The sequence below is a fragment of the Elephantulus edwardii genome, unplaced genomic scaffold (assembly GCF_000299155.1).
Source record: "Elephantulus edwardii isolate Elephantulus edwardi_28Jun2011 unplaced genomic scaffold, EleEdw1.0 scaffold00235, whole genome shotgun sequence".
NCBI classification, from domain to species: Eukaryota; Metazoa; Chordata; class Mammalia; order Macroscelidea; family Macroscelididae; genus Elephantulus; species Elephantulus edwardii.
Genome location: NW_006399985.1, coordinates 3,249,543 through 3,274,032, shown reverse-complemented (window position 1 = coordinate 3,274,032; position 24,490 = coordinate 3,249,543). Strand labels below are relative to the sequence as shown.

Below are 24,490 nucleotides of genomic sequence, written 5' to 3'. Positions count from 1 at the left end.
ATCATCCAGGAAGAGTGCAAACGGTCATTGCAAAGACAGAAGAGGAAGAAAAGACCAAAATGGACGTCAGAAGAGACTCTGAAAATTGCACTGAAAATTGCACTGGATATAAGTAATATTGCTTGATAATTTTTACACTGTTCAATCTTTTTTTTTTTTGAATGAGAATAAAAATTAATCTGTTCCAATCAGTTGACCAACAAGGCGAGGAAACACAGCATGGTTCAGAATCAAAGAGTGCATCAGAGGTGTATCCTGTCTCCTACCTTTTAAATCTACATAAGGAACAAATCACTCAGGAGGCTGGACTTTATGAGGAGGAATGTGGCATCAGGACTGGAGAAGGACTCATCAACAACCTTTATTGTGCAGATGACGCAATCTTGCTTGCTGAAACTGAGGAGGACTTGAGCATTTGCTGCAGGTCAAGGATACCCACAATTTGTCATGATCCAAACAAACACCTTAGCACAAACAGACATTCTTCTGGTGTTCTTTACTTTCAGCCACGATCCATCTGGTATTGACAGTGATATCCTGGTACCACGGCCTCTTCTAAATCCTGCTTGAACTTCAGACAGTTCTCTGTCTATGTACTGTTCTCACCAGTTTGTAATGATCTTCAGCAGTATTTTACTTTAATGTGATTGCAATGATAGTGTCCAGTAATTTTCACTATCTTTTGCATCACCTTTCTTGGCAATGGTCTGTTCAACAGTCCACACTTGTCCTGTTTATAGCTTGTGATATTGAGCTTCTCTAATTCTTTCCTATGTAGAATCCATCAAGTGATGTCCATGTATAAAGTCACCATTTGTGTTTTTTAAAAAAGCACATCTAGCATTGTCCAAAATTTGAGCTATCTGGAAATGCAAGGTACTAAAAGCCCTTAAGTAATTTCAAGTTCCAAAAGGGACACAAGATTGTTTAGTACACCTCTCCTCTTCCTTTTCATTTTATTGTTTTAAAAAACCAGTTTGAATGTGTACTGAAATTCATAATATAAAGCTCATTTAATAGTAAAAGATGTGAAATATCCATCTAACATTTCCTAGAATTTATATAACAATCTGCATATATTGTTCTCTCTTTTTCTGATTAAAAAATACAAAATAAAACTTAAATGGCTCTTATAAATTTGAGAAAAACAGAATAATCGGAAAGCATATAGGTAAAAAATAATTGTTATCAAAATAAACAATACAGGTGATTGCTTTGTGATATCTTAGTTTCTTGAAAGGCACTCTTACATGTACACACATGAACAGATGTGTATATACATTTATATATGTCAGAGAAATACTCATAATAAAACATTCTATTGTGTGAAACACTGTTACTTGCCAAGCATTTAATTATAACAAACTTAACTATTTTTTATGTACTAAGATTCCACCTAAATAAGATTAGGAATTCAGTGCTTGTCTATTGTTAAAAGAATATTCTTACCTATCTGTCCTAACGTTGGTAGATTTTAGCTAAACAGAACTCAGAGTTACGGTGAACTGTTTGTTTTGTTTTGTTTTTGCGTGCACAGATAACATATTAGTCCTGGAAACAAAATGTAGGAATTAAAATGTCATGTCTTACATTACTCTGGAGCGTAGGATTATCTTCTCCAGTAACGGTAATGTCCTACTCCCACAAGGAGACCACGGTTTGAGGCCATGATCTCAACAGTAATAATTGTGTGTTTCTGGACTCATTTCGAATCTTCCTACTTTAAAAAAAAAAAACCACAAAACTTTAAAGGTTTTTAAAATGCTAATTATCACTGCCTCCTGGGTCATAAGATATGATGTTTTAGTCACCCTGTTTTTCCACACAGAGAACCCACACATTATCAGTCTTCTGTGGGTGTGGACTTCACTGTGAAAATGAACCAAGACTTCATAAAACTAATTTGTACAGTAAAATTTCATGCTTCTTGAGAGACAGACTTCAGAAAATATGTTAACATTTGATATGCATTGCTTTATAGATTTAAAGACTGGTGTTGAATTCATGAGCTTAGAATTTCCCCTGATTTGAGATTCCTATTTGCATAGCTAATTGCATTTCACTTTATGTATTTCACTTTGATAAAAAAAGAAAAAGTAAAGTACAGCTTTTGATCTGATCATCCAGGAATGTTTAGTGCATAACATCATGCCAAGAAGCTGGAAATAATTTTAAAGTTGTACATGATGTGCTGTCTTGATAAATAAAATGCGTTTTTTATTTTATATTTACATACACATTAGACAGAAAGATGTCTTAGCAAATTGCCTTTCAAGAAATTAATATTTCATGTTGTGATTGTCGTTGTTGTTATTGTTTTGTGGTGTTGTTGCCTAATTGATTGTTGTTGTGTATCACAGCGTTGGAAATGACCCATAGCTTATCTTCTGGCTGGTTTTCAGAGGCAGGTAATCACATGGGAGGAGACTGCCCATCCTTTTCCCTCAGCAGCTGGTGGCTTCGAACCATATTCTTCAGGGATTGCAGCACAGCTTCTTGCTGCTAGGCCACCAGAACTCCTTACCTAATTAAGTAGGTAACCATTAAGTTTCTTAACAACAATATATCTTCGGGACTCCAAAAAGATCTAAACTATGGGAAAAAATTAAGTTTGAAGAAATGGACAAAATGATAAAGTCTGAATAGAAATATTTTATTGAATAATATATTGGCAGCATTATTGTTATATGCATCGAGTCACTTGCAACTCATAGCAACTCTATGTACAATAGCCGTGAGCCGTGCTTTATCCTTAGCCAGTTTCATTTTCTGTGCTACACTTTCCCTCATTACCCTGGTATCTGAGTCAATCCATCTCATCCAGGGTCTTCTTCTCTTGCACTGTCCCTCCAACTTTCCAGGCATGATGTCCCTCTGCAAGGAGCGGTCCTTCCTGGCAACATGCCCTAAGTATGTGAGACGGAGCTTCAAATTTCTTGCCTCCAAAGAGCAGCGTGGTTTCACCCTCTTCAGGATGGATCTGTTTGTCTTCTTAGCAGTTCAGGGTATATTCAGTTCTCTTTGCCAGCACCACATCTCAAAGGCATCAATTCTGCTTCTGTCATTTTACTCACTGTCCAACTCACAGACGCATAGCTAGCAATTGTAAAGACCATGACCTGGATCAGGTGCACCTTAGCCTCTAGATTGGCATCATTGCTTTTCAGTCCTTTCAAGAATCCCAGACAGCATCTCTTCCAAATGCAATTTGTCTTTGAATTTCATGGATGCTGGTAGCAAGAGTGTTGATTGTAGAGTCAAGTAAGCCGAAGCTGTTAAGAATCACAATCTTCTCTCCATCCATCATGGTGCTGCTAGTTGGCCCAGTGGTGAGAATCTTTGTCTTCCTGATGTTGAGTTTCAGTCTATATTGAAAGCTGTAGTCCTTGACCTTCTGCAGCAAACAAGTCAGGTCCTCTTCTGTTTCAGCAAGCAATGTTGTATCATCTGCATAACACAGGTTGTTCATGATTCTTCCTCCAATCCTGATGTCACATTCCTCCTCATAAAGTCCAGTCTTTTGAATGATATGTCCAGCATATAGTTTGAAAAGGTGTGGAGATAGGATACGTTTCTAACATACACCATCCTGATCTTGAACCATGTAGTGTGGCCTTGCTCTGTTCTGATGATTGTCTGCTAGTCCAGGTATAGGTTTCACATGAGCACAATCTAGTGTTCTGGGATTCCCATTCTTCCAAGGTTAGCTGCATATTGTGATCTCCAAGTATTTCATTACTGAATATTGCCGCACTGCCATGTAAAAAGCACACAGTTCAAACCTACCTGCCACTTCTAGGGGGAAGGATAGAGAATCTCTTCCCATGTGATTTACTGCCTTTGAAAACCTGCTGGAGGGTTAACTGTGAGTCACTTTGCACTCGACAACACACAGCAATATCAAAGTTCATATTCTTTGTACATGTTTTGTTGTTGTTATGTGTTACTGAATCACCTGTGACTCATAGTAACCCTGTGCCTACTGGCTCCGAACCCTGTCCTATCCTGAACCCGTCTCACTGCCCTCGGCCCGCCTAAACCCATCATCCCAGTTACTGTGTCAATCTGTCTCACCCAAGAGTGTTGAACATTTCATGGGCTGCCACGAGAACAAACAGATTTGTCTTTGGAAAGGGTCAAAACTAGTTGTTCCTTACAGGCAAGGATTTTGAAGCTCTGTCTCACATACCTGTTTTAAGCACTTTCTTTTTTGCTAGTTGGTTTAAAACATTGTTCTAACAAGGCAGTTTCTCTTTTTGAATCTGATTCCTTTCTGCCTAGACTTGGGTTGATGTCAAGACGTATACACAGGTTCACACAGAAATTGCCAATTCTTGAACGATCAGATCACTATGCACGTGTTCAGTCTCAGTGAATCAATTCTGACTCACAGTGAACTCATTGTACAGAAGGCAACACTTTGCCCAGTCCTGTAACATCTTCAAAACAGCAGGTATGCTCGATGCTTTGTTGGGGTTTCTGTGTATTTGAGTACCTTCTGAAGAAGCTGTTATCAGAGCAGAGGATGGGAACACTGCTTGGTTTAAAATCAGAAAGGATGGGCATCCTTTTTTCCATACCTGTTCCATCTATATGCTAAGCAAATAATTTGGGAAGCTAGACTCTGTGAAGAAGAATATGGCATCAAGATTGGAAGAAAACTTATTATCAACCTTTGTTCTGCAAATGACAAAGCTTTACTTGCTGAAAGTGAGCGAGATATGAAACATTTGCTGCAGAATATCGAGGACTACAGCCACCGGTGTGCATTATGTCTCAATATCAAGAAAACAAAGGTAATCACCACAGGACCAATAGTAAATAGTACGACGGATGGAGAAAGAATTGAAGCTCTCACTAATTTCATCTTGCTTGGATTAACACCCTTGGTACCAGCAGTCAGAAAATCAGGAGGCATATTATATTGGGCATATTCAATGTCAGGGACCTGTCCAAACTGCTGAAGAACAGTGATGTCAGTTTGAAGCCCAGATGCACCTGATTGTCAAGCCATGATCTTCTCAATCACCTACTCTGAGTCAGAGAGCCGGGAAATGAATAGAAATGAGAGAAGAAGAGAGCTGTGTTTTGTGAAGAGTACTGAATATCTCATGGACCAAAACAGTGAACGGATACGTCTTGGAACAAAAGTGCAGCCACAGTGCTCCTCGGAGGCTTGGATGGGGAAGCTTTGTCTTTGTACTTTGGATATGTATCTAGGCAGGGCTGTTCCTTAGAAAGGCACATCATGCTTTGAAAGATGCAAGGTGAAAGACAGTGACTTCAGCAACGGGCTCTAATGGTCAGAGATGATAAGTGTGGACAGAGCCGGATTCAGGTCCACTGTTCATAGGGTTGCTGTGAGTTGTACTTGGCAACACCTCACAACAACACACTTTGGAGATTTAGCCTCCAGCCCTATATTAGACAATATTCTCTCATTCTCCATAGACTTCTCATTGGCTGAATTTGGGCAGTAGATCTCTAGGGTATTATGCTTGCTTTGCCTTGATCTGGAATCTGTGCTCATGTCTGTCCACTATATATGGTCTTCGATGCTGGAGGCATAGTTTCATGTAAGCTGACACATTAGGGGGGGGAAAAAAGACAATAGATTTGTAATAGGAATGTCAGATTCACCCAGGTTATTTTCAGTTGGTTAAATACTTCAAACTCTCTTAGTAAATGTTCTCTAAATAATAAACAGGGACCTGTGGTGGCCTCGTGGGTAAAGAGCTGCATTGCAGATCAAAGGCTTTTTCAGATGCGCCAGCTGCTCTGTGAAATAGAAGCGTCATCACCCCCCACCCAATTCATACCGTCTAAAACCCCTCTGAAAGGTCAGGGATGAGCCAGTTCCAATCCCACAGAAATGGCTTTTTGAAAATGTTGTTGTTATTGTTAGGTGCCTTCGAGTTGTAGATGACTCATAGCGACCCTATGAATGAAAGGGCTGAGCACTGTTCATACGTAGAGTTTCTGGAGGAAAGTAATTTTGGAAGTGGATACCGCTTCTGCTTCCAGGCTTGTTTTAGTCGAGAAGTTCCAGAAAAACACTGTCCACCATGGGTATCTATTACCACGTTTGGCAAATCAGTGCCCCAATGTTCAGCATCACCGCAACCATGAGTTACCTCTGTACGGCAATGCACAGATCAATGCTATACCACCTAGAAGAATGTTTGACATAAATTCTATAAATTCTATAACAAGAGTTTTGTGTGTAGAGGGGACATCATGATCTAAGTCACAAAGCCCCTTTAAGAATGTGAAGGAGGGACGGGAAGGAAGAAGAATTCAAAAGACAGAGCGTGAGAGGACCAGGCTGGTTTCATGCTGAGGAGGTGAGACTCCACTCGAAGGAAACTGGAAGGGATTAAAACGTGAGAACAAAGAGTGACAAGAAAGAAAGCTTTTCAAAGACTTTTCCATCTGGATTATGGAAAAGTACTGGGGCATATACAGGAAGGTGTATTCAAGTATATACACAAAATTTTTAACAGGATTGTGGTTAGAAAGATGGACAGGAATGTCGGGAGCTTGAACTTGACTTCAATAATGAGCAAGCAAAGAGACACAAACTTTGTCAGGTAGATTTCACATCATTCATGACGCCTTAAGGGTTAGAAATGAAAGACTGGGTTAGACATGATGCAATGAAGGCAAGGGTGATTCATCTAGTAAGAGTATCATTTCTTGAATACAAAAAGTTGTTATGTTGTTATGTGCTGTCAAGTTGTTTGCCACTCATAGCGACCCTATGTACAACAGCACTAAACCCTACTCTATCCTGTGCCAATCTCATTGCTTCGACACACCCATCCAGATTATCCCAGTCACTGAATCAATCCACCTCATAGAGGGTCTTCCCCTCTTGCGCTGTTGCTCCACCCTCCCAAGCATGATGTCCCTCTCCAAGGACCTGTCCCTCATTGCAACATGCCCAAAGTATGTCAGATGAAGCTCCAGAATCCTTGCCTCCAAGGAGTTGCTTGGTTTAATCCTCTCCAGGATGAATCTGTTTGTTTTCTTGGCAGTCCATGGTACATTCAATACTCTTCTCCAGCATCACAGCTCAAAGGCATCAATTCTCCTTCTGCCCTCCCTAGTCATTGTCCAACTCTCTGATGCATAACAAGTGATTGCAAAGACCATGGCCTGTATCAGGTGCACCTTAGTCTCCAGAGAGATACCGTTGCTCTTGAGTACTTTAGAGAGGTCCCTAACAGCAGACTTTCCCATTGCAATATGTTTTTTGATTTCCTGGCTGCTGGTGCCAAGAGTGTTGACCGTGGAGCCGAGCAAACTGAAGCTGTGAACAATCTCAATCTCTTCGCCATCCATCCTGATGGTACCAATTGGTCCAGTGGTGAGAATCTTTGTCTTCTTGACATTGAGCCTCAGTCCATACTGAAGGCTGCAGTCCTTGACCCTTCACAGCAAGTGCATGAGGTCCTCCTCCATTTCAGCAAGCAGGGTTGTGTCATCTGCATAACGCAGATTGTTAATAGATCTTCCACCAATCCTGATGCCACAATTCTCCTCATAGAGCCCAGCCTCCTGGATAATCTGCTCTGCATACAGGTTGAAAAGGTATGGAGACAGGACAACAAGGAGAGATGTGATAAAAGTGTGGTTCTCTATTTGATAGCTGTTGGAATTACATCTATGTTCAATATCTCCTTTTTCTACAAACAACCTGTCTAGCTTCCCCTCAGGACCTGAATGTGTCAGAATGATGTTTTCACGTGGTCTTTTTTCTTTTGGTTTTCATTCACTTCCAAAATATTGTAATATATTTTCATTTACTGGTACTCTGAGCATATCCATACCTTCCAATGAAATTGCTTCTGACAAAAACACAAGAAAATTCACTGGAGCCAAATACAACAGACAAGATATCATATCTCTTTTGACATTCCAGGTTTTCAAGGTATTCTTTAAAAAAAAATATGAGTTAGGACCATTTTTTAACTAATTCAGAATCACCCAGCTCATTGCTCTCAAGCCAGCTCCAGTTCCCTGCTGAACTTCAGAGGCTTTTGCAGCTGTGAATTGCATGTGAGGAGATTGTCCATCTTAACGGCCTCAGAGCAGCTGGTGGATTTGAATCATGAAAGAATTGCCAACCTCGGGCCAGCACATAATGCCCAATGCCCTGTATCACCAGAGTTCAATGTGGGATACGGAAAGTGGGAAGGGGTGTGAATTAGAAGCAAATTACATTGGAAGTGAAGTTGATAAAAAATTCCAGCAAACAAAACTGAACGTCATCACATGAGCACCTTGACGAAGGGGCACAAAACTCCCTCACGTAATTCTCACTTTAGATTCAACTGCACCAGGGAAGAAAAGAAAATTTAATTTTTAATTTTTTTATTGTCATCCAAATTTACCTGCTTGTGCTCTAAGATACAACAATACTTAGCACATAGAAGTGGTTCAGAAATGTTCCTCTGTGGAGGCCTGTTACTGCTGGTGGGTGGTTGCTGAATCACTAGTTCTAGGGTGAAGCCTTTTAACGTGCCATTGTCAAGTTTCCCATATGATACTGGTGGTTTGATAGAGTTTAGCTTGTTCGGATATTTGTTGGAAATTTTTATCACACATATAATGGGTAAATAAATTTCTAGCTTATTATGTTGGGCAAGATTAGAAATGCTCACCATTCCAGTCCGTTCTTGGGGTAAGGAGGCTATTGAAAAAGTAAGCAGGGAGCACCTGATCTCCGCGTGTTCTGAGAATGTTGGATTGGTTGTTTGGCCAGAATTGCGAGTTCTTTTATCCCTTCATGGCAGTGAACGTCCAAATGTGTGGTCCTGTTGGGTGAAGCCATTGTACCATTTTCCCAAGGTCAGATTTTTGACAGCTTGTCAACCAAAAGGTACTTGGATTGAATCCACCAGTTGCTCCATTGGTAAGATGGACAATCTCCTCTTGTGCCTCAAATAGGGAGCATTTAAACTGACACTCTTGTGCTTTAGCAGCTTGGGGACGTCCTTGGCAGCAGGTTTTGAGGGGTGCTCTGGTGAGCTAGTGTTCGTAATCAGTGCTGCAATTCCAGACACATGGTTTCAATCCTCAGACGCTGTGCGGGAGAAGGATGGCCAGTCTCCTCTCGGACAGATGACTGCCTATGGAAACCTTCTGAAGGATCAGCTGTGATGGGTTCCAACTTGATGGTACATAGGAACAGGCAAGAGAGAGAGAATGCAGACAGACATGCACGTGTGGGTCCAGAAATGTTTCACAGCATGAGATTCTCATGGTTCCGATTCATGGACACCTGGCTATGCAGAGTCTCGGACTTCATCCACTAAGATCTGTGCAGAAAATCTTGGCTTTAGTAAAGAGGAAAGGAAAGCTCTCCATGAATGGCCCTTCCGATCGTCATACCAGGTTTGTCAAACCAAGTAAGCCAGTTGCAAACCATCAGCGCAGAAACTAGCCTGGGGGATGTTTGAGGGCATTTGAGACCCAGAGAGAACATCAGAAATCTTCCTTCCCTCATCTTGATGGAGAGCATAAACTAGACATAAAAGTTTCCCCAGAGAAAAGGGAATAGCTCTTCCAGACCAGCTCTAACTCAGCTTCATTCAGTGCTGTCCGTTTTACAGTCCACCTGCACTCAGCACCAGGCCAGGTGTCCCCAGGTCTCTGACTGCACTGTCAAAGCATGTGGACACTAGGCAGGGAATACGCTCCTGAGCTCTCAACAAAGTGGGGACCCAGAATCCAGTCATCAAACCATTATTAGAAGTCACATACATAGAATGGCAGTCACAGTATTGATACCTTAATGAAAACTACATCAAGTTTACTGATGTGTGTGTGTTGGTTTAGTGCTAAGGAGCTGTGCTGACAATCTGTAGTCATGTGGTTCAAACCCCCACCAGGTACACATGAGAGAATGATGGGCAGACTCTTTGTGATCAACTGCCTCTGATAGATATGAGTTGTTTCCAATTCAAGGGTATACAACAACAACGTGTGTGTGTGTGTGTGTGTGTGTGTGTGTTTTCAGAATTTGCTTTGGACTTGTTGCCAGGAGAGACCAGTCCTTGGAAAAACAACATTATGCTTCAAAGGGTGGAGGGACAGCACCAGAGTAGAAGACCCTGATGAGATTTGTTGACACGGTGACTGTGGCAATGCGAGCAAGTGCATCAGAGACAGTGAGATTGCCTCAAGACAGGGCAGGCTTCAGAGCTATTGTTCTGGTGCCCTAGTGGTAAGAAGCTACAGTGCAGTTCCCAAAGCATGAGGTTCAAGCCCACCATTTGCTTTGTGGGAGAAGCAGGGCAGTCTTCCCCTGTGCTGTTTGTTGTTATAGCTATTAGATACCCTCAAGTCAAGTACAACTCATAGAGACCCTGTGAACAGCAGATCTGAACCCTGTCCTATTCTGTGTTGTCCTCATAGTTTCTGACACACTCAAACTCATTGCTGCAGTCACTGTGTCAATCCACCTGGTTCAGAATCTTCCTGTTTCACTGTCACTTCCCCTTTCTGAGCATGATGGCCCTCTCCAAGGAATAATCTCTCCTGGCAACATGCCGAAAAAATGGGAGACGAAGCTGTATCACCTTTGCCTCCAAGGAGCTCGCTGGATGCACCTCCTTGAAGATGTGTCAGTTTGTTCATTTGGCCATCCGTGAAATAGTTCAAAAACGTCAGTTCTTCTGTCATTTTTATTCATTGTCCAGCTGTTTCAGAAAACCTGCTGGAGGGTCAAATATAAGTAAGTGACAACTTGACAGTACACAATAACAGCAGCACATGTTTCTATATGTGAATCTGCAGAGACTGTACGTTGGCACAGGAGGAGACTACCTATCTTTTCTTCATGGTGCTGCATGTGGAGTTGCACTCCCAGAGAGAAGGCATTAGAAGACTATGACACCAGAGCGAGAGAGAGAGAGAGAGCGAGAGAGCTAGAGAGAGAGAGAGAGCGCGTGCGCAAGAGCAAGAGAGAGTGAGAGCGCGCGAGCGAGAGAGAGAGTGAGAGTGAGAGAGAGTGAAAGGGCGAGAGTGAGAGAGAGCAAGAGCGAGAGAGAGGGCGAGAGAGAGCGAGAGTGAGAGAGAGAGCGCGAGCCCGCACACACGCATGCTCTGGTGTCCTAGTGGCAAGGTGCTGCACTGCACGCCCAAAAGCACACAGTTCAAATCCACCAGATGGTCTGCAGGAGAAGACGGGCTGTCTGCTCTTGTGCTGTTTACTTCGGAACACTTGCTGGAAGGTCAGCTAAGATTCGCTTCTGACTAAACAGTATCACAGTACCTGTGGCTCATTAGATATCACTGATAACAGCCCCCAAGCCCAGTTTGAGGACTTCTGGACAAGGAGTCAGCAACCTAGATACTCCATTCTGGTCTCTACTATCAGGGGAGAGTATTCCCTGTAGACTCTTTGTTGTTGTGAGATGCCATCAGGTCACCTGTGACCCGCACCAGCCCTGCATACCACAGCCGGGATCCCACTGCTCCTTCACACCTTCTCTACAGCTCAAGCCCTTTGTCACAGCCAGTGGGTCAGTGCACCTTGTTGGGGCTTTTTCACTGACCCTTTATGTCCTTCTCCCAGGGCTGGACTCTCTTGATAGCATGTCCAAACAGTATACAGCGGAGTCTCACCAATGTGTATCATACCTACCCAGAGAACCAACCTCCTTGGCAGACTGCATTCTGACTCGTAGAGACTTGAAAGGACGATAGAGTCCCCATCATGTTCCAAAGCTGTAAATCTTCACAGGAGCTGACCCTCACACAGCACCAAGCAGGACCAGGACATAGGCCTTTTGCTTAGAGGTCAAAAGCATAACCTCTACACCCCACTGTCCTTCCCCTCTGGTCACAGAATTACATGTGTCCCATTGTAAGAGAAGGATTTTGTTCCTGCATGTTTATCCAGTTTTATGGCTTACTTTTAAATTTTTTATCTAGATTTATTACCCACTTTTTCTTTTCTACGCGACTTTAATCCTCTGTTCAATGAAATGCTGTTGTGTGTGTCATTGAGTCAACTGCAACTCATAGTGACCCTCTGTACCACTGCTCTGAACCCTGCCCTGTCCTGAGTCAGTCTCACCAACTCCAACACACCTGTCCTCACTGTGCCAGTTACTGCATCGGTCCATCTTATCTAGGGTCTGACTTTTCGTGCACTGTCCCTTCCCCTGTCCAAGCATGATGTCCTTCTCTAAGGACTGATCCCTCCTGGCCATATGCCCAACAAAGTATAATATGAGACAGAGCTTCAAATCCTAGCCTCCAGCCTCCAAGAAGAAACTTGGTTTCACTATCTCTGAGACAGGCCTATCTGTCTTCTTGGCAGTCCATGGTATGTTCATATGTTCAACACTCTTCTTCAGCACCACGACTCAGAGGCATCAATACTTCTTCTGTCACAACTAATTATTTTTTATCAATATATGGTCTCATGATCACCTGCGTTTGGAACACTTAGGCAATGTTTCATAAACTTTAATGTGCAAATGTATCATTTGGGGATCTTTTGAGATGCAAACTATGGGCTCTCATCTTCCTCACTGAGACAATCCCCTGCTCCTCTTTTATTACCAAAGGGACTGGGGTGTGTATGTGTGTGAGAGAGAGAGAGAGAGAGAGAGCAAGAGAGAGAGAGCGAGAGCGAGAGAGAGAACGAGAATGCATAATAAGGCAGCAACATCAGATAAATGAATCTCTGAGGTATTTACCCCAACAAGCAACCATTTTCCCAGGAATTTAAAGAATACTCCAGCTTAAAATCTACTTGCATATAATGAATTCCTAAACCAGCTTTTAGTCATAACATTAGAAGCGCTGATTTTGCAGGGACACTCTGTTGTTGATATATCTGCAACCCACAAACCACTGCCTCGCCTCACTTCTAGACTTCAAATGTCATTTGGTTGTGATATTTTGCCACAACATCTAAAAGCAAACCTTTCATGCTACCCATAATTACTCTTGCCCTACTTTTTCCTACTGGTATTCTTCCCTCAAATGAGAAACAAAACAACACTTTCATATCTACTTCTTTTTTTTTTCTTTCAATTTTTTAAGAGCCCACAAAAACTCGATTGTTTGTTTAAAACATATGGCATCACTGTTATCCTCTATTCCCATGCTGACTCTTTGGTGGTGTACTCTGTCGTGTACGATGAAATTTGTTCATATTTCATCTCCTTGATGTCTTTGAGGAAAATGGCTTGTGCAATACAGTACAAGGAAATGTAACTCAGGGTGAGTCCATCATGTTACTGAGACAAATATCATTACTTACAACTCCATAGAGGAACATGGTGGTTTTGCATGTTTTCTAAAGTCCATTTTCCTTTCATTACAGTACAAACAAGTGGAGCAATACATGTCATTCCATAAGCTGCCGGCTGACATGCGTCAGAAGATACATGATTATTATGAGCACAGATACCAAGGCAAAATCTTTGATGAAGAAAATATTCTCAATGAACTCAATGACCCTCTGAGAGAGGTAAGATTTACATTTACCCAATCTCCATGTTATCCACTCTCTGTTTACTTTCACTTTTCATGGGATATTTTCATTCGTATTGAGAAATCCGTATTTCATGATGCTTTTCCACAGAAATAAGTAGGGAGACATCTATTTTTGTTCTTGATATTTTCCTCTTATATTTGGCATTTGATTATTTTTATAGTATTCATTAATCTACTTGATATGATTCTCAAAAAGGTCAATTTCTGCATTCCTCACTTTCAAAAGTCGTTGTCGTTGTCGTTGTTGTTGTTGTTGTTGTTAGGTGCCGTGGAGTCGTAGACAACTCATAATGACTCTATGAACAAAAGGCCTGTGCACTGTTCGTACATAGAGTCTCCGGAGGCAAGCCACTTTGGAAGTGGATGCCACTCCTGCTTCCAGGCTTGTTTTAGTCGGGAAGCTCCAGAAAACACTGTCTACCATGGGTGACCTTTACCATGTTTGGCACATCAAAAGTCATTATTTGGTCTAATTTTCCATGTCCAATCTGCCACTCTAGTTTGCTTCCTGGAGGAATTGTTTTAGGTCTTTTTTCTTTTCTCTTTCCCACCTAGCTTTGTTTTCCCCTGGTCTCTGAACACAGACTGGACCTCACAGATAGCCACGTGGTACTCCCTGTACTCCTGGCCCCAGTGCTCTCTCATTCTTTTCTGCGATCATTCTCTTTCCTACTGCTACCAGCAGCTAGCATTCTGAAACTGCTGAGGATAAACTCAACAAACTCATCGTCCCATTCTATGGTGTATCTTTAAACTGTAAACATCCCTACCATCTGAGGATTCTGTTATGTTCTCGTGACAACTGTCCCCACAGTTGGCTGAGATGCTGAACTCAGTCTTAAGACACACCCATAACAACTATTTTGCTCTTTATTTCAAGAATTTTCTGTATCGTTTTTCTTTTACATTCTTCAAAATTATTAATATTGTTGTTGTTGTTGTTGTTGTGTACCGTTGAGTCGTAGGTGACTCATAGCAATCCTATGAATGAAAATCTTCAATGCCTAGCGATTCTATTTATTGCTATGTAATATCTCTGAAGTTTGCCTTGATACTGAATATTGCCTTCAGTCCTCTTCCGCTGTCTCCGTAGAAGTTTTCCCTCCACCCACTAGACACCACCAAGCTCTGGTGCCCTAGTGGTAAGAAGCTGCACTGCATTCCCAAAGGCTCGCTTCAAACCCACCAGCTGCTCCGTGGGAGAAAGGTGGACATTCTCCTCCCGCATCATTTACTGCTTCTGAAAACCCCCTGGAGGGTCACTTATGGGTTACTTCCAACTTGATGGCACACAACAACATAAACATAAAGACACTTGACCCTTCATATTCTTCACCCTGTGCTGATAACACCATTTTCTTTTACTGACTTCTCTAACTAGCTCAATGTACTAATTGTTTACCTATGCAATATGGTCTGTCTCCTACATCCTCCTCAATATTTATCCCCTGTCAATCATTAAGGGCCTTTTACTTATCAAATAGTTTGTCTTTGATACATTAATGATAGGTGGTCTACAACTGAGGAAACACGCGTTTTTCATTTCTTGAGGTCTTTTGCAGAGATCTGTGCCTCAAACACTGAGGACACAGCCTCTCCCTGTGTTACCGTGTTAAGTATTACATCCTAGACTTTTTAAAGTTTAATTTCTAAGTTCCTGCCAGCAGCCTTCTTTTCTACGTGGTATACACTTCAACATATCCTCTACTGCTCTGTGGCTTTCCGTGATTTGAATGTATCACACACTGATAGCTTCTCCAAATTCTGATGTGGTCTGTGCATCTACCTGCATGCCAGAGATCTGGAGAATGGCATGAGATAGAGCAAGGTTCAGATTTGTTGTTCGTAGGGTCACTGTTGGGTAGTCATAGTCAACTCTATAGGACCTAAGAACTAGAAGGGGAAACATAAATCCTTGGACACTTGGCACTTTAAAAATGGGTGATTTTGTTTCTTCCCCTGACTCTTCATCTTATCCTACTTTGGCATCAGAATCACACTAGATTTATACATAATATTGTGCTTAATTAGGATATATTGTTGTTGTTTTTGATTGCTGTCAACTCGAGCACTATTCAAAGTGACTCTATGAACAGAAGACCTCATGCCTTTCAATGACTATTGTCATTTCTCCAAGTTCATAGAGTTTCCATAGGCATGTGGTTTAGGAAGTGGATACCACTCTTGCTTCCAAACCTGTTTTACATCTGAGAGTTCCACCATACACTGTCCACCTTGGGAAACCGTAATGGTATTTGACACCCCAATGGCACAATGTTCAGCATCACAGCAAATCCAGATTACCTCAGTACAGTGGATTGACAGAAGAGTGATGAACAACATAGAAGAATGTTCCTCAAAGATATAACAACACTGGTCTCACATAGCAGTGGTTAAGTGCCGTGAAGTCGAATACTACTCATAGCGACTCTATGAACAAAAGCCCTGTTCTGCCCAGAGGCATCTGGTTTAGGAAGTAGATGCCACTCCTGCTTCCAAACCAGAATCATTCTGGAATTTCCTCCAAACACTGTCCATAATGGGCAACCATTATGGCATTTGATATAACTAGGTACTGTCAAGTAGAATATGATATATAGTGACTCTATGAATAGCAGATCTGAATTCTATCCTATAATCTTCACACTTTCTGACACTAGTGTCCATTGAAACAGTCACGATGTCAGTCCATCTGGTTGACAATCTTCCTCTCCTTTGACCCTCCACCCTTCCAAGCATCATGGCCATGTCCAAGAATAGCATCTCCTAGTAACATGCCCAAAATATGTGGGGCAAACTCTCATCAACTTTGCCTCCAAAGAGCACTCTGGCTGCATATGTTTATATTGATATATTTATTTGTTCTGTTGACAGTCCATGGAATGTTCAGTGCTCTTCTGCAACACCAAACTCAAAGACATCATCAATTCTTAGCCTGTCATCTCTATTCATTGTCCAGCTCTCAGATGCATAGCAAGTGATCAGAGAAACCATAGACTGAATCCGATGCATCTTAGTCCTCAAACTGACATCATTACTCCTCAATAATTTGGAGAGTTCCCTAACTGCAGAGCTCCCAGATTAAGACAGACTAGAAAGCAGGATTGGCCATCCACTTCTTAAATAATAGGCCTTTGAGAACCTTATGAACACTAGAGAAGCACAAAGCATTATAGCAGTGTAGTGGTAGAGCCCAGATTGGAGATTACTTGAAGAAAATCAGTGACAAACATCGTTTAGTAATTGGAACATAGAATGTATGTTATATAAGGTTATACTAGATGGTTTTAGAAAATGCGTAAACTGAAAAAGAAAGAAGTGGAAGAGATATCGCAAAGTCACCTGAGTCTAAAATTGCCCTCTATATTTTATGAATAAATGTCTAATAAAAACAAGAGGAAGTGTATCTTACTATCAAGTCACCTCATATGCATGTAAAAGTGGAAAAATAAAAAATAAGCCAGAATAATTGATAAATTAAAACTGTAGTGTTGGTCAAGAATATTATATATATATAGCATAAGGTCACTATGAGTCGTACTTGACTCTATGGCATCTCGCAAGAACCAGAAGAACATGCAGATCAGTTGTAAAGTAGTATCAACAGAATGCTACATAGAAGCAAGAATAGCTCGGTATCAGCTTGCTTACTCTGGACACATGATTGACGGGGGGAAAATACAAGATAAGACATCATGCTAGATAATATAGAAGGCCAGCAAAAGTGAAGGAAGTCTCCAGTGAGATGAGTGAACACAAGAGCGACACGATCTATATGAAGAACAGATCTTTGGGAGGCTAGACTTTATGAAGAGGAATGTGGCATCAGGATTGGAGGAAGCCTCACCAACAGCCTGTGATACATGACACGACCTGAGGTGTTTGCTGCAGAAGGTTAAGGATGCCAATCTTCAATATAGATTGAAGGTCAACATCAAGAAGACAGATTCTCACCACTGGGAACATTTATAGTTAGGAAATCAAAAGACAAATTGCATTGGAAAATCTGCTGTGAGGGTGCTTTCCAGAGTACTGAAGAGCAATGATGTCCATCTAGAGACTAAGGTGTACCTGATCCAAGACTTGGTCTTCACAGTTACTGGCTCTGTATCAGAGATCTGGGCAATGACAAAGGAGAATAGAAGAAGAATCAATGCCTTTGAACTGTGGTGCTGGAGAAGAGTATTGAACTTACCAAGGACTGCTAAGAGAAAAATGAGACCTGATCTTGAGAGAGTGAAACCAGGCTGCTCCTTGTCACATACTTTGGGCACACTGCCAGTAGACACCAGTCCTTGGAGAAGGTGGAGGAACAGTGCAGGAGAAGACAACCCCAGATGAGATGGATTGACATAGTAACTGGGGTAATGGGGATAGGTGTGTGTCTAAAGAGAGGAAAAAAGGGGGGGAGTACATGGGTCACAAGGCCATGAATGTCTCTCTGAAAGAGCATTAGGAAGTGAGACTAGCACAGCCCCTCCCTGCCCCAGAGCAGAGGCAGATAAAGAACCCAGAGCACAGCCCCAAGTTGCCTCTCGAGTCCCAGCAGCAGCAAGAGGGTCTTGTATTCCTTGCTGACTCACAGCCTCACAGCTGTGGTGCAGAGAATGGGCTTTATTAGGGAGGGAATTTGGAGAGTGGGGGAGACAAAGACTTTCACCATAAACAAATCCAAGGTTTAGGCCAATACAGAACTCCTCAATTAGTCCAGGTTCTGGCTTCAGTTCATTAATCAAATCCAAATCATCCAGCAAGGTTTGCTTCTGAGCTTCTCTTTCAGACATCTGGCAAGAATAGCAAAACCCTTAACTGTGACCAGCACAAGTGCACGAAGCCTCAAGTCACACCTCGCCAGAGTTATTCGACGGCCATGCCACCGTCTCTCCACCATCATCACCAGGGTCCCCCCACACCAGGGTCTCCTATGACAACAATCCAGAGTAAGAGGTGTATTGCAAAGTGGACAAGGGGAAGAAGGAGGAAATGATGTAGCACTGAGTGAATATTTGAAAAAAACCAAAAGGTGAACTGGGAGAGAGTGAAGGGATAGAGAGGGAGAAAAATGTGCAACAATACATGAATGAAAATCCAACTTTCCTGTAAACTTTTGTGAAAATCACAGTAAAATAAAGTGTATTTTACAAAAAAATAGATAAAAAAGAAAAAGAGCTGGTGAGACATATAAAAATTATTCTACATCAATATTCAACCAGCTGTGTTATTGTTTATCAGGAACACCTCAGCCTTTCTTTTGTTATGAATTAGAATACTTTTAAATAAGATAAATCTCTAGGATGTAAAATGCCAGTAAGCACTTCATTTGGTTGACCTTTGAGAGTCCTTACAAAATCTGTCATGCATATACAAGTTAATTCAGTTAGCAGATATTTCAGAACAACTACTCTATTGGAAGCTTCTTTCCTATTTCATCTCTGTACAGAAATTAGGTGATTTATCTTTTTCATATGTGAGAGAGAAATTGCTGGAACACCTTTAACAAATTGCTGGCTTATTCGTATCCTTCACGGAACAACTCAAATGTTTGAAGAGCCTCCCCTAAGAAGTTAATCTACATTAGTTCTCTCAAAGTCATTTTTTATTTTATCATCCTCTTGAGTTATTTACATATCATCCTATTATTTTGTGTTTCTTTAATGTTTATTTGTTCATTATCTGTTCTTCTATCATAATCTAGACTCCAGGAAGCCAGGCTTTTCTTTCTTAGCTTCCACCATAGCTTAGTGCTTGAATGGTAGTGATCTGTTTACGAATTACCCTTTAAGTCCGTGTCTATTAAGTAGGGCTCTCATTCCTGGAAAGTCATCTCTGAGAAAATGGATTTTTAAAACTGGATTGAGGATTGTGTTGATTAAATAGTAGTGTTTTTGCGTGAGTAGACTGATTCTAAGAAAAGTGAAATGCTTAGTACATGATATGTGTCAATGTCTGGTAGTTTATGCTGTAGTTAATATTCTTTCTAATATAATGCAAAATGATGCAACTTGCAGTGTTAGAATACACTGTAATCTAGACTACTTGTATCTTTTATAAACAGAACATTCTAGTCTCCATATAATTTTCTCATGTACTTGTTTATATCTATCCATACATCACCCTCTACATAAATCTTTGTATATATTTATCCATAAGTATATCTCTACTGCTGTTGTTGTTATTTGCCTTCAAGTCAGCTGTGGTAACTTATGTGACTCATAGTGACCTGAGACATGATAGCTCTGAACTCTGCCCTATCTTGAGCCAAACTCATTGCCCATCATATAATATTATATATAATTTCATCATTGTTCCAGGAATGCCTTGGATATCATCAGTGGCTCATAAAACAAAGATTGATGATTCCTTTGTCAGAATTTAAGCAGTGAGCATAGAATACTCATAGTCATAGATAGACAACGTGCTTTTCATTTACTGAATGATACGACCTGTACAAGGGCTTCCACTGCAATTACCAGCATTCTGGCAAATGAGTGAGTGCTAGATTACTTCTTAAAAGATTGTAATCTAGGGGAGCTCTGGTGGCCTAGTGGCAAGAAGCTGCACTGCAATCCCAGAGGAGCACGGTTCGAATCCACCAGATGTTCTGCCAGGAAAGGAGGGACAATCTCCTCCTGTACCAGTCAGATCTGATTTGACAGTACACGCACACACACAAATAATAAAATTTAAAAAAATTAAAAGAAAAGATTGTAATCTTCCGTCCACAGTGAGCTGAAATACTCAGGGCTATAATGTGAAGTAGCAGCTCCATTTTTCTAAGAAAATCTGATGAGAGAGAGAACCCAGAATCTCAGCATTTTCAATTACTGCTTTTGTAATGCATTTGTCACCTACACTCCGCTTTCTCCAGTGACTCTGTGACTGTGTCTACTCAAAACTGTGACTCTGCCAAGTTGGACTTCAGCAATTCCAGTAACTGACCCCCCCCTTTTCCCAGTTGCTGCCTGACCTGGTTTCTCCCTCATGTTCTTAGAGTTACATAACCAATAATGAAGGATTATACAGAAAAATGGCCCTGGTTCCTCAAAGCCTCAAGTCAATTCAGGGCCATTACTTACTAGAGGGGCTTTGGGCTCTTCTAATATATATGTACTTAACTTTCATTAGCTGTAAATGTGGCTGGTGATACCGATACCTGCTTTATAGAGTACTTGTTAAGATGAAACGAGAAGACTAGGTAAAAGATTAGGACACCTGGCCTGTGTTGGTGGTTGTGAGATGTGGTCTCGTTGGCTCTGATTTGTAACTATCACATGCTGCCCAGTCCTCAGCTGGGCTGACAAGGGCTGCTGTCCTTAGAATCACAGCTGTGGTCACCATGACCGTCCACCCCACTCAAGGCTTCCTCTCCTTCAGTTACTCTCCACTTTCCAGGGATGGAGTTCCTTTCCAGGAACCTGACCCTCCTAACAACAGGCTGAAATATGTGAGACAGGGCTCACTATCACCCCCTCCAGGGAACACTCTGGCTGTATTTCTCCCAGGGTAAATTTGTTTGTTTACTGGACAAAGAAAGAAACGAGAATTGTGTTTTGGCTCAAGTTACGTAAACCAAAATGAAACACACACTGTCTCTGGCTCCAGCTCAAAGCGCCCTCCATTATCAAATGTCTACGGTCACAGGTCCTGGCTGGAGGAGGAAACCTGTCTTCCTCCCAGAGCAGCTGGTGGATTTGAACTCTCAGCCTTTGGTTTGCAGTCTGATAGTAAAGACTATGGTGCCACAGCTTGGTGTGACTCCAGTTCAATAAAGGATAAACTGTAGCTTCAGCTCTGCTAACACTTCATGTTCGGTGAGAAACCAGTAGTGAAATAAAGGCTTAGAAAACTCTATGTTCACTGCGACACGTGGGAGTTAGGCGGGTAGGTGAGGCAGTGGGCCGAGAGGAGCCTTCTCATATGCTTCATTCCTTTTGGATTTCCTTGACCAATTTACTAATTAGCTTTTCGAGATAACTTTCTGGACACAATGCCTCATCAGCAGAACTTGGCAATGAAATGTTAACATCCTAAGACAAACATGTCCTTTGGTAAAAATGAGTCATTATATATATGAGATACAAATCAATTCTAATAAGATCCGTAAACTCCCCTTCTGCTTATCAGAGCCTGTTGGAATGTGTATGAAGTAAAATAGTATATTTTTACCATGATCAGACTTACATTGATTCAATTAGAGCAAAATGGCAAACTTAACTGCTGAGAAAGAGGTTAATGCCCTTCTAAGCCTGTCTCCAAAGTTCAGAACTGATCTATTTTTAAACAGTGGAGCGTGAGGAGCTGTGAGCTGAAAATAGGCACGGATCATGTGCCCCAGTAGAATATAGAACATCAGTATATTTCATTTTCATGGAACATGGATCTGCCTATGAATATCTTCCTGTCCTTCTGACCTTTAATTTGTTGAATAGACTGTTATACAACAAAGCATAGTTTGTATGCATATTTATTTGGTGAGATTCTGAACAGGATTATTTTTATAGTACCTTTCTCTTGATTTTTCAACTTCTTGTTTGTGTGCAGTTATGCTTACCTTAAACAGGCTAGACGTGTACATATACTGTCAAGCTCCAATGAGTTCTTATAAATTTCCCAATCCATTGAGTATATGGTAACAAAATGAGAGGGGAATGATATGAATAATCTGCATTTTCATTAGCAGGAAATAAATTAGGTCTCTCTTTACCCTATAACTTTCCCCCGTGTATTCCTACGTTCTACGAAAAGCGAACAGCAAACAAAAACAAAACAAAAAGTGTCATACTCCATAGTAAGTCATAATGTTACCCTGAAGACTGCATGTCTCCAGAAGCTCAAACCTCCTGGCCTGTCTATGGAGAAAGAGGTAAACTCCCACTGTGCAAAATCTCTGGAAGTTGGTGGAACAACAGTATGAATTGACGCTATCTATAAAAACATATAAGGTTAAGACTGTCACCTGTTCATTTTGGATTCCATTTACTTTTTTTAATTGATATTTTAATGACCATTTATAGAGAATTTGAATTTTCATTCATTCATTGTTGCACATTTTCCTCCCTGCCCACCCCTCCCCAGTTCCCCTTTCTCTTTGAAAAGAAGAAAAAAAGTGTTTCATTGTTATACAGTCCCTCTCCCCACACAGTCCAGTTTACTATGCAGCTCTTATTCTGGACTCTTGTCATGAAAATAATACCTACTTACATATTCCTTTTAAACAACTCTCTTCATTATCTGTTTCAATGCAGTATACATTATTTATCCTCTCTTTTCATAGTTTTCCCCAACCCCGATGTCAGTCCTGTTTTACAACAGTGGCATTATGCAGTATTTATCCTTTTGTGACTGAGATATTTCACTCAGCATAATGTCCTCCAGGGTCACCCATTTTGTATAAAAAGTCATGAATTTCTTGTTTTTCAATGCAGCGTAGTATTCCATTGTGTGAGTATACCACAGGTTCTATCCATTTGTTTGTTGATGGGCACTAGGGTTGTTTCTAACTCTTTGCTATTGTGAAAAAAGCTGCAATAAACATGGGTGTGCATGTATCTGTTTGGGTGGCCGTTCTGATTTTTTAGGCTATATCCCTGTAGTGGAATTGCCAGGTCAAATGGTATTTCTATTTGCAACTTTTTGAGAAAGTGCCATACAGTCTTCCATGGTGGTTGCACCATTTTACACTCCAACCAGCAGTGAATAAGGGTTCCAGTTTCTCCACAACCTCACCAGCATTTGTTGTGTACTCCTCTTTGAATTTTTCTATTGTTACTGGGGTGAGATGATATCTCATAATTGTTTTGATTTGCATTTCTCTTAGAGCTAGGGATTTTGAACACTTCTTCATGTGCTTGTTCACCATCTGAATGTCTTCTTTGATGAAGTGTCTGTTCATATCCTGTGCCCATTTTGCGATTGAGTTGTTTACCTTTATCTTGTTGGGGTGCTTAAGTATTTTATACATTCTAGATACAAGTCCCTTATCAGATATGTCATTACCAAATATTCTTTCCTAGTCTGTTGCTTCCCTATTTACCCTGTTGGAGAAGTGTTGGGATGTGCGTAGGAATTTGATTCTTAAAAGGTCCCATTAATCTGTTTTATCCTTTCCTGGTTGTAGGTGTTTCAAGATGCTTAGGAGACTGTTGTGAGTTAGGGCTTGTAGAGTTCTTCCAACCTTTTCTCTAATGAAGTTTACAGTCCTTGGTCTTAGTCCTAGGTCCTTGATTCACTTTGAGTTGGTTTTTGTATATGAATTGAGGTGTGGGTCTAGATTGGTTTTTCTGCAGATATTTTTCCAATTTTGCCAACACCATTTGTTGAAAAGGCTATTGTTTCCCCATGTGATTTAACCTTCGTGTCTAAACTCAGTTGTCCATAGGTAGATGTGTTGATTTCTGGGTTCTCTATTCTATTCCATTGATCTTTGTGTCTCTCATTGTACCAGTACTACACTGCCTAGACCACCGTGGCAGTAGAGTAGGATTTGAAATCAGAGAGTGAGATGCCTCCTACCTTGTTTTTCTTTTTAAGGAGTGCTTTGCTTATTTGGGACCTCTTTTCATTCCGAGTGAAATTGGAGATCGCCTTTTCTGTCTTGCTGAAGAATGGAATTGGTATTTGTATTGGAATTGCATTGAATGTGTAAATTGCCTTTGGTAGGATTGTCATTTTCACAATATTGAGTCTTCCTATCCAAGAGCAAGGTATATTCTTCCATTTCTCCAGGTTTTATTTTGTTTCTTGTAGTAATGTTTTGTAATTTTCTTTGAATAGATCTTTTGTGCTTCTGGTTAGATTTACCACCAAGTACTTAATCTTGTGATTAGTTATTGTGATGGGTATTGGTTTTCTTGGCTTCAGTTTTGTATTCTCTCTGTTACTGTAGAGAAATCCAATTTCTTTTTTTTCTTTTTAAAAAAATTTTTAAAAAATACTTTTAATGAGCATTTACAGAGATTTTGGATCTCCA

The 24,490-nt window shown here is 41.0% G+C and overlaps 1 protein-coding gene across 1 annotated transcript in view; it reads left to right on the top strand.

The window, feature by feature from the left end:
* Positions 1 to 24,490, top strand: part of LOC102874670 (potassium/sodium hyperpolarization-activated cyclic nucleotide-gated channel 1-like) — a 522,645-nt gene that overhangs the window by 390,635 nt on the left and 107,520 nt on the right. Inside the window, exon 4 of the mRNA XM_006898609.1 lies at positions 13,349 to 13,495. Within this exon, the coding sequence (XP_006898671.1) occupies positions 13,349 to 13,495 (147 nt within the window). The remainder of the gene's footprint in view (positions 1 to 13,348; positions 13,496 to 24,490) is intronic.